Raw genomic sequence first — 18,664 nt, 5'->3', positions numbered from 1 at the left:
AACAATGTGTTCAAGTTCAGCAGAGTTCACTGAAGATTATTCTCTTAACAGAAAGTTAAGACCAAATACTGTATGAGTGAAACCTAAAAAACATGAGGCCCAATTATGTTTCTGATTCCTTTATTGATACATTGTGTCATTCCAATCAAACCAAGCAAATTAAAGCCACAATCTAACATGTGAACATCAAACCATTCATGGTCAGGGGTGCAGATCCCAGGGAAAAGGAGGCGTTTCCTTGCCTGGTTCCAGACCATAGACCCCGCCCACTCTCAGAGTCTGAAATCAGGCTAGGTGTTTCCTCAAATAACGTCTTTAGAAATAAATGATGTCATTTAAAATATATGTTTAGAAGCTGATTCCACTTTAGAAATTATTCTCACATACAGTAAACACAATACATTATGAAGGGTTTGTTTCCTGATCATTAACAACACAATCCACTGAGCTGTTAACTAGTTTAACTGTTAACTAAACTGTTAAATAGTTTAATTAATGAGTGAAGTTCAGCCAATATGAACGGATAGAAACACAGCAGTGGAGCTGAAAACGGAAAGAAAATAAATAAATACTGATCAAGGAATATTTAAACTTTCCAAATTAGACACTTATTCTGTTATTTACTTTAGTAACGTTTGCACAACCTTTCTGTTACTGTTGACTCTCATGTGGCACTGACACTTAACTAAGTGTCCTTTAAATAGTGCTAAGTGTGATTATTCATGAACTGAAAGGCAGCCCTGCCCAGTTTTATAAGTATTTTAGACAATGATAATTTACAGTAGGCTTCCTGGGATACATTTGGATGTATTGCATTACCAAAATCAAGTTTTCAGTTTTCATAAGTTGCCTAAAGGAATCAATCATCAACATTAAATTATATAAACAGACAAAGCTAAATGTTGTAAATGTCATTAACTCTTGTCAGACCTCCTGCTGTGCAGTGGTCATCTGACTGTTTAGATTAGAATTATCAAATTATTTAATTAATGTAAAAGTATCAATGTTTGTAAGCCCTGCAGTTCAACATGCAGACGTGTTAGTCATGTGATGTCAACCTATAATGAGTTATTTACATTGTTACGACATTATAGTTTGTTTCATGCATTGAACATGGATACAGCATTATTATTTTATACCAAATGTCAGACAAACTGTAATCATTGTGGACATTAGTTTAAAATCCTAGCGTTAACTCTATGTTGGTGATTTTATTGATGAGAAGATTCATTGTTTGTGGTTCCTTTCTAAGTTGTACTGAGATCTGCTCCTCTGCTCATGATTGTAAATGATTACATAAATGATTACATATAAATGATTAATTAATATAAATTATTTTATGTCATCACTGTTTACCATTCATTTCCTAGACTGTGACAGCCCTCCATTGTCGAAACCGGGTCCACCCATCACCTCAGACCACCCTAGAGGCTCTAGGTCCACCCATCACCTCAGACCACCCTAGAGGCTCTAGGTCCACCCATCACCTCAGACCACCCTAGAGACTCTAGGTCCACCCATCACAGGGAAACAGTGATGTCATAATGATCCTAACACATTAATTATCACACATTATAAATGATTAGCCTACATAATAAATGACTTATGGTCAATTATAAAATAACAATAAAACCTTTTTCACAAACATGGCTAACTGACTTCCATTCAGATGGATATTAATATTAATGTTATGAAGAACTCTGATCATTAATTTACTGTTTCAATATAGTGTAGAACTGAAATATTATGCAAATATTCTGACCACAGAAACTATAGTAGGCTAATATAATGAACTGCCCACACGACAGTAATGTGATGAACCTAACACTAACCCTAACCAATTGTAGTTTAGACAGAGCCTAACCAAAATCATTTGTCTCTAAAAGTCGAGTATTGACCCCAACTCTAACCTCACAGAAACTGTCTGAACTTATGGGCGAAACACAGGGAGAACACTTATTCTTGTTAGCCTTGGCTAGCCAGTTAGCATTTGGTTTAAAAGACACATTTGTGAAAGAGGTTAATGATGTCATCACTGTGGTGGTGCTGCTGCTGCTGCTGCTATGAGTAGTAGGCCTATTTAAAAGGTGATTGGACACACATGTATTTCCTCCTCTCTCCACCAGAGGGCAGCAATGACTGTCTGCCTCTCTGTAAACACATCCAGGTGTTCTGTGAAAAGACAATCAACCAATAAGAATCAGAATGTCCCAGCAAGCACGGTCAGGACCTGGACCAATCAGTGACTCTCGATTGGGGCCAGATCACAGCCCATATGGGGATGATCTTGACATCATTACCAGGACATCATATGGACTTTTTTGTTTGACAGGATTTATGTTGGTTGAAATCAGGTGATATTCTAGGCCAGATAAATATCACCCTGGCCACAATAGGCGATGTAAATGGCATGAATCTGCAGACACTGGAAGCGCCGCGGTTAACGGAAGTTACATCATGTGTTGCAGTTTCCGGTGAAATTCTCCCGGTGGAAGTAGCACAGTTTCATGCCGTTTCAGCCTATGGTCATAACCAGGCTTTTCTCTTCGCAGATGAGTAAGCCTGGCTACGCGAGGCTAGATAAATATCATAACTAGTTAGATATGTCCCAGAATATAACATTATATTCTCATATTTCAACTAACATTACAAACAATAACAATAATCCTGTCAAACAAAAAAAGTCCATATGACGTCCTGGTAATGACGTCAAGATCATCCCCATATGGGCTGTGATCTGGCCCCAATCCAGACGTCACTGATTGGTCCAGGTCCTGACGTGCTTGCTGGGGTAATAAATGTGTTAAAATGTAAACACTTCCCTTATACCGAGCAACCTTCCCTTATAGTAAATGGGTTAGGGTTAGAAAATAGCAAATCAATCATTCACACATAACTAGTTAATGTGTTATTCATGAATTGTTAAATGTTTGACAAGTTGGTTAATGTTATAATTTAAAACTATGCTATACAGTACATTAGTTATTAGTAAACTAGTTAAAAAGCTAAGCTCCCAGCATCCTCCCTGTAACTACAGTAACCATTAGAGTAGAAACAACTCAGTCCATTCTAACAACATGTGACCAATACTTTAGGGGAACACACACTGGACGCGGAGGCGGTGCGGAAGCGGCGCGTCAAAACATACGGCCCCATTATTTTCAATGAACTAACCCACACCGCCGCTGTGAGACGCGCGCAGTCGCGGGTCTGCCGCCTCGCCTGCCGCGCCGATACGCCACTGTTCTATTTTTCCAGCGTTGCCGCGCGGTGAACATGTTCTCCCATGGTTCTCCCCACCGGGGGAAATGGATGTGTTGTGTGGCAGCACGCCGCATCCAGTTGGGGTTACCCCGCGGCACTTCACGTGCGTCGATACCGTGGCGCGACGCTGCGCAGCCGCCCGTGTCCAGTGTGTGCTCCCCTTTAGTCAGTAGTGTATCTTAGTAGGAAGAGTAGCTCAGTTGGTAGAGAACTCTCCTTTGGACCACAAGGTTCTGTCTTTGATCCTGCTGGGTTTTCAATGTACTGAATCACTGGGTTCAGTTCACTGAAATGTTGTGTTCAAATGACTGGTTCAGAGTTTGTCTGCATTGTGTTGTCTCTTCACTACCTGAACGTCCTCTCAGGCTATGGGATCTAAGCCCACCCAAATCTGCAAAAAAAAGTAAGCTAATGATAATAATAAAATCTTGAGGGCATTATGGTATGAATAGAACTTGCAGTATCCAGATGCAGGTGTAAGATCTGTTGTGTTTATATCCCACAACCTAATTAGAATCACCCCAAAAAATGTGTGTTTAAGTTTCCATCTCTAACTCCACGTTCAGCAGTTGTTCAATGGTCTAAAAAACATGATACAAAAATCAATAACGCATTCACCTTGCCCAACATCAACTTTATCACCTTCAGATGTGTCTCTACTTCTCATTATCCCCAAATGTTTACAATATTTTCCCAAATTTTGGCCTGTTGGCGGCTGTCCTGTGATGCGAATTACATCACAAATGGGCGTCAACAATCCGAACTGCCTGCACGCAGACATGGAGTGAGGGGGAGGGGCGCAGTTCCGGGGGCACTTCCAGAGAAAGCAACATCACGGTCTGTCTGCTTCACACCAAGGGGGACTAACAGGCACACACACAAAGGGGCCAGGCCCCCGCAGGGGGCTGTAGGCTAGTTGTGTATTATAGGTATAACAAAATGCATAGTTTTCTATGCATTTTGGGGGTTTTGAGTCCCAAAGGTCGCCCACCTTCTGTTTCTTCTTGCCCTCCAGTCCTACAGGCTAGATCCGGCCCTAGTTTTAATTAGGGTCCTAGTCTAGTTGTTTCACTTCTTACACAAGGCAAGCATGTGTTTTATACACTTGTATACATTTTAAATAAAAGTGAATTAAAAAGAAAGAGGAAGTGAACCTGGGTGTGTGGGAGGAGTCTAAAGATCGTCATTTGTTGTCGGCACCAGAACACGACCTGGTAGAAGAAGAAGAGAGACAGTTAAAACAGACAGACAGACAGGCAGACAGACAGATAATATTGTTTTATATGTTGTCATTATATCAGTGTATTTCAATTAGGCCTTTTGACGACAGTTCCACATATCTGTTGATCTGATCTCGCCGTCTTCCACTGGTATAGTTAATTAATTAATGAACTATGTTAATGAAACATGTACATGGAACATGATAATTAAGCATGCTAATCACCTTGTTTCTTCCACTGGTAGTAGATTAATTAATTAAACATGCTTATTAAACACATTAAATGAACATGTTAATCACCTCTCTTCTTCCAGTGGAAGTAGATGAATCCAGTCAGGAACAAGACCAGACCCAGAACCAGACCTGATGCTCCGATGGCCAGCTGGTTCTTCACTGCCTCTGGCATGGAGTCATCTGATGATAGAAATATGATATGATATTACATATTATTACAGTTTATTAAAACACCTTGTTCTTCACTGGCTCTGGCATGGAGTCATCTGATAATAGAACAACAGACGACACAGTCATTGTGAGTCTGTTAAATAATAATGAGTCCTGAGGACTTCTCAGAGTTATAAATACATCCAAAACAGATGATATGATTATAGATTTTAGAAGACATGTCTCAACTTTATACTATGATGATTATAAACCAGAGTGTAGAATGTGTATTAAGATGATCTTTATACTATGATAATTATAAACCAGACTGTAGAATGTGTATTAATAGGAATCTTTATACTATGATGATTATAAACAGACTGTGTAATGTGTATTCAGAGGAATGTTGGGACAGAGTAAGTCATAGACTTCACAGAGAGTCTTTGGTCCCTGCCAGGGAATCCAATCCCAACCTCCCAATCTTTGAGCAGACACTCTGACCACAAGGCATTACCATTGATAATAATGCTCCGTTTACCATTGATATTAATGAACCATTTACCATGAACCATTTACCATTGATATTAATGCTCCATTTACCATTGATATTAATGAACCATTTACCATTGATATTAATGAACCATTTACCATTGATATTAATGCAAAGATGATTATCTGCAGTCATTACACTAGTAAACAAAGATGATTACAGAAGATTACAGCAGTAACTGACCCCAGTCCATCATGATAGGTGCGGTCAGGCTGGGATGTTCCACCATGCATGAGATCTTCTCTCCTGATCTGTAACACACACACACGCACAGGATACAGATCATGGACACAGGAAGCATTGCCTGCTCCATATAGAGCATCACAGTTGAAGACCCACCCGTTTTCACTCTGGAGTCAGAAGCGTTTTCCTCATTCATTTCTTCCATAGACATTTCATAAAGTATTTATTTAAACGTTTTTAAGCCTCGGACAAAGCCACCTCGGCTGGTGAGGAATCATGACAATATTCATTCTTTTTTTTAAATGCAAAGATTGATTAGAAAGCTGATAAAAAAGGGTACAAGACTGTGTACAACATTATTTAAAAAAATTGCGGAAACTACACTCCCAGAATGCATTGCGAATGACACTAGTTTCCTGAAATATATCCCTTAAATCACGGTCAGTTTAGTTATCCAGGCCAGCATGGCCTGACATGTAGTGATTTTTATCTCTGTGGACGCTCTTATCGTCATCTTTAACCTAGTGCATCATATTTGTAAAAGAAAGACACTCGCTCACGGATTTCTGCTGAAGTGCAATAATCAGATGTACATTTTTAGCAATATGGGTAATGCATGCAGTTCTTCTCCATGCGATCTTGATTAAAATGTGTTTTTACTAAAACTAGAGTGATTGCATACATACCCGGGGGTTCTACAGGAGCATATAGAACCATTTTACAACCACCAGCCTAGTGGTACATTGAATTGCTACGACTTAGTGGCTGATAATGAAAAACCCTATGGTGAAAATGAATGGGCTGTTTACTTCCGAATCCGACACCTCATTGCGATGCTCTATATGGCAACTGCCAATTATCACAGACACTGAACAGAATTCAGCCAATGCAATGTCAGCTCTTATAGCTTATCCACAACTTTCCAACATCCCATCGTGCATTGCGCAGAATGTGCAGGCAGCTTCCGGCGCCGCAGCCGAGAGTGATCTACAAGCTCACAACGGTTGCATCTGCGACGCGACATGAGCTTGTATGTCTGCTGTTAACCGGAAGTGTCCCGCAAATAATGCTACAGTAAATTCTCGCGGAAACAGGTGGATAGAGACACACAGGCGCCTACAAATTCACGCCCACAATTGAGACAGCGGCCCCACTTAGGGTAAGGGAGAACGGTGTACTGAAAGCCATTGCAATTCATTTGTAGTTAGCCTAATATTAAAATAATCCTACACAAACTGAAGACTATATTGATTTAAATAAAAATATGTTTCTAGATGTATGGACCGGCTTTGTCAACATATCTTCTTGTTTTCTAAATACATGATGTGTGTCACATTTAATTTGCCACTTGAATGGATTACCCATAATGTTAACAGGGCAGAGAGGAGATGGCAGACAGAGAACATGTCACTTTTTAGTGACATCACTGTCTTTACTGCTGTGCGTTTAGGAGCACCGACTTTTAAGAACCTGGCTATTTCAACTACAGAGTGAATTCTCCAGGTTAGTATTAATCGAAAAATAACCTGCAATACTCCGTTTGGAAGAAGCGAGATGCGATAATTTTCAAAAAATAAATAGCCTAATTATACACGAGAAACAAGCATATCTGGGTATTGAAAACCTCAAGGGATGCGTCCATGACGTGTGTACCATGCGACCACTTAAATTTAAGATTTCCAATGCTAGCACTTTCCCCCCATTGATGAAGTATATTAAAGTATATTGGAGGTAGTGTATCAAGATGACAGATATGCCACTTTAAAAAGGCCAAATTAAACACATGGGATACTTTGTTGGAACACAAAAGAAATCGCTACGTCCTCAACCACTCAAATTATGTTATTTCACGATGCCTCTCATTGGGATTGCATTGGCAGCTGCAGTGCTGAAGTGGGGCCGCTGTCACAATAGGGGGCGTGAATTTGTAGGAGCCCGTGTTTCTATTGGGCATTCCTGCAATCGGCAGACCTCTCACAGCTACGCATTGGAAATAGCAAAACAGTCTCAAAGCTATACTGTTACTGGAAATAGACTGCTCAAAACTGTCTCAAAGCAACTGGAAATAGCCAGAAAAAAAAAACTGTCTCAAAGCTATACTTGAAATAGACTGCAAAAAAGCTACTAACTCACATAGTAGGTGTGTTTTTCAATGTATAGTCTATTAGGTACCTGGGTGTGTACTCCAGGTAGGAGTGGTACTGGTAGTACCAGTCTCCATCAGACAGCTCATAAGAGGAAGTGACATCAGAGGTGGTCTCTTCTCCGTCTCTCAGCCAGGTGACGATGATCACTTTGGGGTAGAAGTCATAGGAGCTGCACTGCAGCATGTGAGTGTGTTTGCTGCTAGTGAAGGGGGTTGCTGAGGTCAGTCTCACGTAGGGCTCCACTGGAAGAACAACAACATAATTATTATGGCCCAATAACAATGTAAGGACTGCAAGGACACTATGGTATAAAAGGAATGGAACAGCACTTAAGATGAATGTTTCATTCATGACACTTTACATCACATCTAAAACTCTTTACTTCCTTATTTACAGTCATTGCTTTAAAGGCTGTGATTGTCGATTATTATTATATTATTATCCTATAATATTTTCATTAATCTGCTTGTTTTAATTTGTTTAGATTAAGGGTTATAATGTAATTAATTTTAAATTGTATTTGCATATTCTGTATTTACTTTGTACATTTCTTATCATGCGTCCCCTTATGTTTGACTAAATATATAGGCCTACAGTATCTTCCATTCTGTCTCCCTTTGAGAACAGTGAGAAAGCACTACTGTTTGTTGACGCTCTAACTGCGATTCATGAATAATTTACATACTCAACTGGTTGATATTTAGAGGATTCCCCTGGTAACGCTATGAACTGTGGGTAATTCCTTCGCCAAAGTCGGCATCAATGCTGACTGGCAGACTTCAATTAAGGTGAGAACACTACTATTATCTTATTCTTAATATGTTTGTATAATGTCAATGTTTGGCCACCAGGTGGCACCACAGAACAACGTTTCATAGAATAGAATAGAGTAGCTTCTACAACATTCTACAGTTTTCTACAGTGTAGAATACAAATGTCATGTCATTTAAACATTATATTGAATATTTTACAGTTACCCATGCTTTACATACAGCAATAAATCAAGCAATGTATTTTAATAAAAATAGTTCAAATGAACAAAAGAGTAGAAAAACAACTAATCCTGTGAAATTGTTATCAATTGATTAACATTGGGCAAAATAAATTAGCAAAGACAATAATCAAAATAAAAATGAAAGCAACAGAGGTTTGTTTTATCACAGAATCTTTTTAAGTTAATTTGACCACATTATTCCTGCATGGTGTCACTATGTCAGACATGACAGGTGAAAACATAATAGCCTAGATCTAAATGTCATAGTCGTAGTGCAATGGCATTGGTGGTGACACAACGAGTTGTGAGCTTGTAGATCAGCTATTTTCAATGTTTATCAGCAAATGAAGATAAGATTAATATTAACACAATTAATCATCTCACAATATTATTAATTATTATGTTAGTTTATGAGGTGAGGAGTGTTGAGTGCTGCTCTGAGATCAGCTCACCTCTCTTGTCCAGAACATTGGCGTAGTAGAGCTCAATGTTGTGTTTGCAGTATGCCACTCGGTATGCTCTCTGCCTAGCCAGTCTCATAGGATCTTTATTGAAGCGCTCTGCGTTCTTCACACCATGCTCAGTGTATCCAACATACTGATCCACTCTGCTGTCCCACCTGAGATACTCGTTAGTATTGAAATTCAATGACTGTATGTACTGTATGTCATTCAGCTCACTGGAGTTGAACACACAGCGGAAAGCCCAATAGAACTCATGTCCACCTGGAAATAGAAACATACATTTCATCAATGTTCAATTAAATAAAGTTGACCGTGCTCTATTTAACCACATGAACCCTATAGCGTCCATTCAGTATATCAGATTTACACTATGCATCACATTGTGAGTTTGTAGATCGTCTATGTCTGATATTTAGTGTAAAGGACAACAGGATGGGGCCTATTGTACGGCCCTGAGGTACTCCAGTCAGGGATAGTATGTAGGGTTTAATTGGTTCAACAGATGAAACATGTTGAATGTGTTAATTTATTAAGTAATTAAATCAAGTTTACCTGCTGCATGGAAACAGATGAAACTCAGTGAAACACAGAGCCAGAGATGAGAAGTCATGATGAGTTGAGATGTTTCAGAGTTTAGTTGAAGTGTTGATGAGTTGAGATGTTTCAGAGAAATGAACACTGACTCGGTTCTCCAACACTCTACTCTACAAGAACCAATGAAAAAACACTATTCACTCTCATCACTTGTTACCAGGTAGACACTAAACCAAAACTACAGCAGATAGTTTTAATAATAATGTATATTCTACCAGTGTGTCCTGCTACACAAACCATTATTGACTAAATTTTACCTCTCATACTTATTCCAGATAATACCTATACATTTGCCACAAAAAAAGAAAAGGGCAGCTGGACCACATGGTATCCAAAACAGAGGGTGGACTAGGTCTCTCTAAACTTCATAATAATAAATATAGCTGCAAGCAGCAATAAAGTGTCCAAGCCATACAAAGCAGGAAAGCAAAAAAGCATCAAAGGAAAGCAAAGAAGAAATCAAAGAAAAACTAGAAGCAGTGTTCTTCCGAACAGGACTCGGGCAGGTCAGGTAGGGTTTTTTTTTTTGGCCTACTGGTGGAAAGGATGCCATGCGTTCTTGGGCCTTTTCCCGGCAATCGGACGCTGCATGCGGGATTTGAGGCATTTTCTTCCAAAAATGTGTTTTGCAAAAGTTGACCCGCTGGTGGCGCTATAACAGGCCAATGTGAGAAGGGTGGTATCTGTTCCTTGGCCTAGTAGGAATGTGTGCAAAATCTCATACACAAAGTAGGTTGTGTTCATGATTTGAGACATTTTGTTCAAAAAGGAGCAATCCTGCAAACCTTGGAATTCAATGTTAGCCAATTAGAATATGATATCGGACAAATCTGTCATGATTACATCACTGTAGAGATACTGTGTACTGATTTGTGTGATTTTCGGATAAAATCGGAAGTAATATCGAAGAATGTGTTTTACATACTGTAAGTCGGCCTTCTGGTGGCTCTATAAATGGCAGATGTGAAAAATGCAGGGCACAGGTTTTTCTTTGGCCTCTGGGAAGTGTGCATACAAAGTTTTACACTAATCGGTGGAGTTATAGGTAGAAGCCCAAATTGGCCTCTACACAACATGTATGCAAAAGACTGTATATGCAACAGACATAAAATACTGTGATACTATTCACCTGGACAGTTTATGATGCTGTACATAGTAAGTAAGCCTTGCTGAGCCATGAGGCCCATATGACTCGGCCGAGCCATGAGTCTCATGGGGCAGGAGCCCATCTCCTGTTTCTGTAGCGTGAGGCAGCTGGATGTACAAGTACACCCCCTGGACATGAACCTAGTATGTCGCCGGGACTTACCCCGAATCCAACCCTGCACTGATGCCGAGTGCCAAGCAGAGAGGGACCCTTTATCTTGAGTTTTGCCTTTTGTTCCTGAGTTCATTTTTTGCTATTTTAGAATTTTGGGTTTTTGCTACAAAACTGCATGGTGGAGGCTGGAGAAATAAAAATCTTAAAACACCCATCTTGAGCTGTTCTTTGGAACCTATATAGGCCATCGGCCAACTTCACACACTGGTTTAAAAATATTAGAAAGTAAGCCACAATAAGCAACTATACTATTTTTAGAGACAAATTGCTTATTATAAGCAGACATGGCAACCCAGGTACATTCACAACACCAACTACTGACACTTTAATGCAAGGATAACAGAAACCAAATGATGTTTTTCAGGCCAGCTTTTTCAGCCTCCGCCTCTTTCAGGATATGAACAGGATGCCGGGGGCAGGGCCAGGAATAACGTGAATATAGAGAGAAATACTTGTTACAAGTAAAAGTTCGGAATTCAAAATGTACTTGAATAAAAGTACAAAGGTATTGGCATCAACTTGAAAGATGTTGAAAATAGCAGATCTACAAGCTCACAATGCAATGCAACACGTGAGCATGTACTAGAGTAGAGGTAAGAGTATACAAGTGAAGTATAAAATACCTCAAAATTGTACTAAGGATAGTACTTCAGTAAATGTAATGTTACTTTTACACCACTGGCATTGTAGACCCAGATGCTTGTGAAACATGATAAAGAAATATTCATGCAATAGTATGAATTTCAGTTTAATTACACAAAGGATTTGCAATTGCAAATAGCAGCATTATTTTCTGTAAGTGGCTAGCAGAGTCAGACTTAACTAAACTTAAATTGTCTTTATTGAAAAACGTTGAGGGGAAGGGGGCTGGGGGTCAAAACTTGGAACTTTAGGGGCTCACATGGGGCTGCTGTCCTGTGGGCAGAGCAGAGAGCAGTGACTATGGATTCCAATTGGGGTGTTGGGAGCCCAGCCAGCCTAGGTGGGGGAGGGAGAGAGAAATGAGGTGAGCTTCAGAATAATTACAAAGTCAGTTGAGCCACAAGGTAGTGAAGTGTTCAATCTGCCCGTTCCACACAGTTCAGAATAATGAACTCACTAAGGCTAGGGCTCCACCAAAATGACGGCGTCGTGCCGGCGTCGGACGGCGTCAAAAAATGAACCGGGGCGAATTTGAGCGTCCGACGTTGACGTTGACGTCGGCAGTGGAGCACCCTTCATTGATTAAAACGGGAGCGTTCCCAGCGTTGACGTTGACGCGACGCTCGACGCGCCCGGTGGAGCCGGGGGATTACACTGCCTCTCTTTGTCTGCCTCCAAAAAAGCAACCTGGGATCTGGTAATGATTGTCTAGATGATTGTCCGATGGGCTGCAGGTGTGACCACACCCAGTCACTGGCATGTGAGGCTGAGCTTCCCCTGGTTTGCAACAATAAATTGATAAACTACGGAGCCCTCTAAGGGTCATATATCGACGTTCTGTTTATGAGCAACCAGTTTGTATTTTTGTGTTTTTTCCAGGAACGTTTTTGTTTTTTCCAGGAACGTTTTTGTTTTTTTATGTATTGACTTTTTTTATTTTTTTATTGACTTTGTCTTTTTGAGGAACATTTTTGTAATTTGGTGTTATTGTCTTTTTTTTCAAAGTGGCAGTGCCACTTTGAAACACGCAGTGCGACTTCAAACACACAGTGCGACTTCAAAGTCACACTGCGTGTTTGAACACGCACTGCGTGTTTGAACACGCACTGCGTGTTCTTAAGACATTACTTGAGAAAGCCGCACATGGGCTTATTGCCGGGCATGCCACCGCCACGGTTCCCGCTTTCTCTGGGGGGTCCGCGGCCCGCCTGTCACCCCACCGTTCAGGGGGTCCCTGAGCCGGCAAGCAGGCACAGGAGCCTCCTACGCACTACTGAGCCTCAAGGACATACTGTAGCAATGTACATGCTCGCGTCGCACAACGTGCGCTGCCGCCGAGCGTTCCACGGACCACCCGCTTCTCAGGAGGGCTCGTGGGGGTCCCTGGCCTCCGACCTACCACCGGGGTTCTGGCACGCAGTTCACGGACCACCGGTGCCGTTCCTCATTAATGAATGGATAATAGTAGGCTTACCAGAACACATTATGCGTAAAATTAACCCAAATGAACGCGTACGGGTCCATTTGGTTTCATGTACAACTCTCCATCATTTAGCTGACTGCGCTAAATGACGCACGTTGTGGCTTTGGCCCAACTTGCGTGCTCCGGTAGCTGGAACGGAGTGATGTCCGTTTGGGCTGTGTGTGTGTGTGTGTGTGTGTGTGTGTGTGTGTGTGTGTGTGTGTGTGTGTGTGTGTGTGTGTGCTGTTCATTCAATCCAGCAGCAGTGATGTCCTCAGGGCTCAGGCGCTTTTTATTTATTTTTTCCTCCACGAGGGTTTTCGTCCACAGCGCGCCCGGGGAACGACCCACGGAGAGACCAACGAACACCCACACCTCTGTCTCGTCACCCCCGAGTGAGAGGGGTCCCTCTGGTTCCGGGGGACCGGAGCTCCGTGGAGCTCCGCCGACCCCGGCATCGCGTTCGTGGCCTATAATCGATCAATCAATCAATCAATCAATCATTCATTCTGTCTGCTGTCTGTCTGTCTGTCTGACTGTCTGTCTGTCTGTCTGTCTGTCTGTCTGTCTGTCTGTCTGTTGCCTTCTTAAATGGTTTCCTGTATAAGCGGAAAAGCTTACTAGTGTAACGCTTCTATACCTTTTACTATAGGTAGCGCCCTGTGTTCAAACTTAATTCCCAAGTGCACCTAAAATAAACCACTTAACAACTTCTTCCTCAACAATTGTTTGGCAATTTATTAAACTAAAGAGGAAAAATAAAGGTTAGGGAAATAAAATGAAATGTCCTTTTTAAACAAAAAACAAAAGTAAAATAGCAACAGGTGTTGTGTTCACACAAAATAGGTCGTGTTTACCTTTTAAACCTTTTTAGAAATATGAACTGTTTCACAATATCAACAATAAACCAGATTATTTTTTAATGCAACATGTACCTTTAACTAATAGAGATGAATTACTTTGTGGGCCCACACACACACACTCAAAAATAACATAAAACAAAACCCCCCGTTGCAGGCCTGGTCGATGCTGGGGATCGTTGTGGCTTTAAAATAGTTGAAGCCGCTTCACTCTAGTTGAGCCAAAAATAAAGGATGAGTACTCACAATATCAGAGTTCAAGGGTTTTCACCTCCAAGCTTTGGGGAGTGACTGGACTGGTGATGGCTAACTAGTGGATTTAAATGGAGCAATGTCCTTTCTCCCTCGTTGCCAGAGGAACTACCCGGCTTTATCCTGGTCACCGGGAGCGCTATCTGGGCCCGTTCTAGCAGATCTTGGAGGTCTGGAAGGTCTCTCTTTGCCAACTAGCCAGGCTGGCTAACTGGATAAACTGACTGTGTAACCTGACTGGCAGTGGCTAGGCTAACTGCTACTGTAATCACAAACTCAAACTACTGTGTTGACTGCTGCTATACAGTATCTCTGCAGTTACCTACAGCCACTCACTTGCATTGTAGGTTTCTTTAGTCCTTAAAAAGCATATACAGCATTCAGCATTCTTTTCCAAAACACATGTTTTCAACCATTTGTTTGTCTCTGCCAAAATCACTGTCTCCCTTCTCTCCACTCTCTCACTCACTTCCTCTCAGGTTGCCCTCTATCTGTCCAGATCAGCACCTGTGGAAAGCATTCTCTTAAAGTGACAGAGCAATGTTGCATTGAATGCACTTTGAACAAAACAAATGGCCCGAAATAAAATATATTAAGTGGCCTGGGGCTACACCCTCCCCCTTCTAAAAGTCTAGATGTCCTCATCAGACCCATTCAGTTAGTTACTGGTTCAGTTGCTTTACAACGCTAAGTGGTAGTAGTGCACAATCATTTTTTATTTTGTTTCTGATTCATAGCTAATCTGAATTACCATGCCTTTGTAAACTATGGTCACAGGTCTGTCAGTAGGCTCTCCAGGTTGGTCATAACTCAGTCTCAGGACAGGTTTCAATTTCCTTCTGGTTCTGAGTTCTTGGGGGGAGTCAGCACTCACAGCCGAGGTGCTCGGGATTGAGACTTCTAGCTCTGTGTCTGCCACACCGTCTCGTTGAGGGTGTTGAGGTTCTACCACCTGCTCGTCTGCTGCTGGCAGTTCCTCTGCCTGTTCATCCTCCTCATGTAAGTTCTGATCCTCTCCAGGTGAATCCTGATCCTCGTCAGGCAAGTCCTGATCCTCTCCAAGTGAATCCTGGTCCTCGTCAGGTGAGTCCTGCTCCTCCTCAGGTGAATCATGATCACTAGAGTTAGCACTAACTGTTTCATACGAGACCAGAACATCTCCTGACTCAGTTGCCTGACCTCGGTTTTCACTACCTGCCCCAAGGTTTAAATGAGGTAAGTTATAATTACTTTCCTCTTCAGACTCAGAAGTCCAGTCTTCTTGACTCATGTGTTCTGAGCTTGGTATCTGACATCCTTCCTTCCTTGCTTTCTGTGCCCTGGTCAGTGGTTTCTTTGAGGGTGCTTTCCTGTCTGACTGCACAGGCATTCTCACCAAGTAACCGATAGGCAGCAAGTGATCTCTGTGCAGTGTTTTCATTGTGCCTGTTCCACTCTCTGGTTTCACACGATACACAGGGAGATTGGGTAACTTGGAAATCACTTCATAGGGTAGCGAGTTCCATTTGTCCAGCAATTTGTGCTTTCCAGTGATGCCAAGATTGCGAACCAGCACCCGGTCACCTTCCCCCAGTTCCTGATTCCTGACTCTTGCATCATACAGTCTTTTGTTTCTTTACTGATTTTTACTTGTCTTACTGTGGTGTTTAATTTGCGTCGAGCTGTCTCATATTCTTCCTCTTCACGTATCTCATTTAGTAGCTTTAAGAATGTGGGAGGTCTCTCTCTTCTTTCTCTCAGTCTCAGGTGTACGAGCATCATATCTGACTGCGTAGCACCTCTTATGAGTTGGTCAATTCGAGCACGATCTGCTCTGTTGCTGGGGAGGCCCCCCTTCTGCACTACTTTGGTCAGTGAGCGCTCTAACCTTCTCAAGAAGTCTGACAGCTTTTCACCCATCTGTTGGTGCAAGCTCCTGAAGGCAAAATACAAGTCTTCACCCGACTCAGGGGTTCCGAAGGCAGTTTCCAGGGCCTCAATATAGCAATCGGGTGTAGCATCCGGGTCATTAAGCCGTACAGCCTGAATTATTTCCAATGCAGGCCCCTTTAGGCTCTCTATTATTCTCTTTCGCTTCTCACGCCCAGAGCAGTCACACTCTTCAATCATCAGGCGGGCTTGTTCCAGCCACTGTTCCAGGCTCTCCTCACCTCCAGGGGTGGGAATATTACCAGAGAATGTCCGCAGGCGTCGAAAGGCATTATTCTCATAGGTAGGTCTCATGGTTTGTCCTAACAGGTCACCGACTGCTCGGATGATAGACTCAGGTGAGGTCCCCTGGGGAACTTCTGTAGGCAGCAGGGAATGAACATCTTTTACTGTTTTTCCCTCGTCTGCCATTAATTTGTTGAGCTTGGTTAAGAAGTCATCAGCAGGGCTTGCAGGTTCATCGCAGAGGGAGACTTTCCATTCTTGTCCTCCATTCAATGGACGCAGGTAGGGGGGAAAAGTGGCTCGGTCTACCACTTCAGTGCATTCACAAAACACTAGGCTCTTGCCTGTCTGAGTGTCACTTTGAATGTCTCTCACTTTTACTTTTCCGAATGCCTTCACTGCATTAGCAGCATCTTCAATGTCTGATTTGTCAATGTTAGCGGGGACGTCAGTCAGTGCAAAGGCATGCTTTGGATCTATTACTTCATTATTGCACCAGCTAAGTAGCTTGGCTGCTATTTCAGAAAGGTTTTGAGTACCGGTAGACATATTGTATTGTATTTTTTCTTTTCTTTTTTAGGAACAAGCGGGAATTACCCCGTCCGTGCCTCCATTATGTAACGCTTCTATACCTTTTACTATAGGTAGCGCCCTGTGTTCAAACTTAATTCCCAAGTGCACCTAAAATAAACCACTTAACAACTTCTTCCTCAACAATTGTTTGGCAATTTATTAAACTAAAGAGGAAAAATAAAGGTTAGGGAAATAAAATGAAATGTCCTTTTTAAACAAAAAACAAAAGTAAAATAGCAACAGGTGTTGTGTTCACACAAAATAGGTCGTGTTTACCTTTTAAACCTTTTTAGAAATATGAACTGTTTCACAATATCAACAATAAACCAGATTATTTTTTAATGCAACATGTACCTTTAACTAATAGAGATGAATTACTTTGTGGGCCCACACACACACACTCAAAAATAACATAAAACAAAACCCCCCGTTGCAGGCCTGGTCGATGCTGGGGATCGTTGTGGCTTTAAAATAGTTGAAGCCGCTTCACTCTAGTTGAGCCAAAAATAAAGGATGAGTACTCACAATATCAGAGTTCAAGGGTTTTCACCTCCAAGCTTTGGGGAGTGACTGGACTGGTGATGGCTAACTAGTGGATTTAAATGGAGCAATGTCCTTTCTCCCTCGTTGCCAGAGGAACTACCCGGCTTTATCCTGGTCACCGGGAGCGCTATCTGGGCCCGTTCTAGCAGATCTTGGAGGTCTGGAAGGTCTCTCTTTGCCAACTAGCCAGGCTGGCTAACTGGATAAACTGACTGTGTAACCTGACTGGCAGTGGCTAGGCTAACTGCTACTGTAATCACAAACTCAAACTACTGTGTTGACTGCTGCTATACAGTATCTCTGCAGTTACCTACAGCCACTCACTTGCATTGTAGGTTTCTTTAGTCCTTAAAAAGCATATACAGCATTCAGCATTCTTTTCCAAAACACATGTTTTCAACCATTTGTTTGTCTCTGCCAAAATCACTGTCTCCCTTCTCTCCACTCTCTCACTCACTTCCTCTCAGGTTGCCCTCTATCTGTCCAGATCAGCACCTGTGGAAAGCATTCTCTTAAAGTGACAGAGCAATGTTGCATTGAATGCACTTTGAACAAAACAAATGGCCCGAAATAAAATATATTAAGTGGCCTGGGGCTACACTAGAATCTCCTTTTAGTTGATCTTGTACTAGTGAACTGTAGGCTACTGTCATGAAACTGTACCTGTCTATCAAATGGTAATTTAAGTGGGCAAAATGAACCTCACCTGCTATATAAAACGTGTAGCCTATTATAGGCTATAACAAGTGTATGTACAAGTAGGCCTATAGTTCAATCCAAAATATAATGCTGTAAGGTGTGTTTACGGACATGATTGTCATGCAAGCACACACACACGCACACACACACATGTTTCGGCTATCCAGGAGTTACCGGTATCTGCTGGTTGCATTCGTGCGTAATTGTGTTATGGGGCAATATTTGCTGACCAATGAAAGACAACTTGTTATTATCATGATTATTAATTTATTACCGTATTGCCTACATCGATAGATAGACAGGCAGACAGACAGACAGACAAATCCAATATGAAATAGCTTGCACGGAGCGCGTCGGTC

The 18,664-nt window shown here is 41.7% G+C and overlaps 1 protein-coding gene across 2 annotated transcripts; it reads right to left on the bottom strand.

The window, feature by feature from the left end:
- Window positions 1–193: 193 nt before the first annotated feature.
- LOC308295962 (H-2 class II histocompatibility antigen, E-S beta chain-like) lies at window positions 194–14,778 on the bottom strand. Of its 2 annotated transcripts, XM_080739039.1 has the most exons (9): window positions 14,331–14,778; window positions 12,022–12,098; window positions 9,758–9,909; window positions 9,194–9,466; window positions 7,773–7,989; window positions 5,601–5,668; window positions 4,784–4,897; window positions 4,419–4,475; window positions 194–2,172 (listed from the first exon to the last, which is right to left on the bottom strand). In XM_080739039.1, exons 3-8 carry the CDS (start codon window positions 9,813–9,815, stop codon window positions 4,438–4,440), a joined length of 768 nt encoding a protein of 255 aa, XP_080595165.1. In that variant the 5' UTR covers window positions 9,816–9,909; window positions 12,022–12,098; window positions 14,331–14,778; the 3' UTR covers window positions 194–2,172; window positions 4,419–4,437. The 2 variants fall into 2 exon arrangements, with proteins under 2 accessions (XP_080595165.1, XP_080595166.1); XM_080739040.1 differs by lacking the exon at window positions 12,022–12,098.
- Between the last annotated feature and the right edge of the window lie 3,886 nt (window positions 14,779–18,664).

The sequence above is a fragment of the Nannobrachium achirus genome, assembly GCF_963921795.1.
Source record: "Nannobrachium achirus genome assembly, chromosome: 12".
NCBI lineage: Eukaryota > Metazoa > Chordata > Actinopteri > Myctophiformes > Myctophidae > Nannobrachium > Nannobrachium achirus.
This window is presented reverse-complemented; position numbering and strand designations above follow the sequence as displayed.

Excerpts from the sequence above, each read along its gene's own strand:
- LOC308295962 (XM_080739039.1), bottom strand. The coding sequence starts at position 9,815 with ATGACTTCTCATCTCTGGCTCTGTGTTTCACTGAGTTTCATCTGTTTC. Across the intron at positions 9,467-9,757 it reads CATCTGTTTCCATGCAGCAG|GTGGACATGAGTTCTATTGG; the intron begins GTAAACTTGATT and ends TTCTATTTCCAG. Across the intron at positions 7,990-9,193 it reads CAATGTTCTGGACAAGAGAG|TGGAGCCCTACGTGAGACTG; the intron begins GTGAGCTGATCT and ends TTGTTCTTCCAG.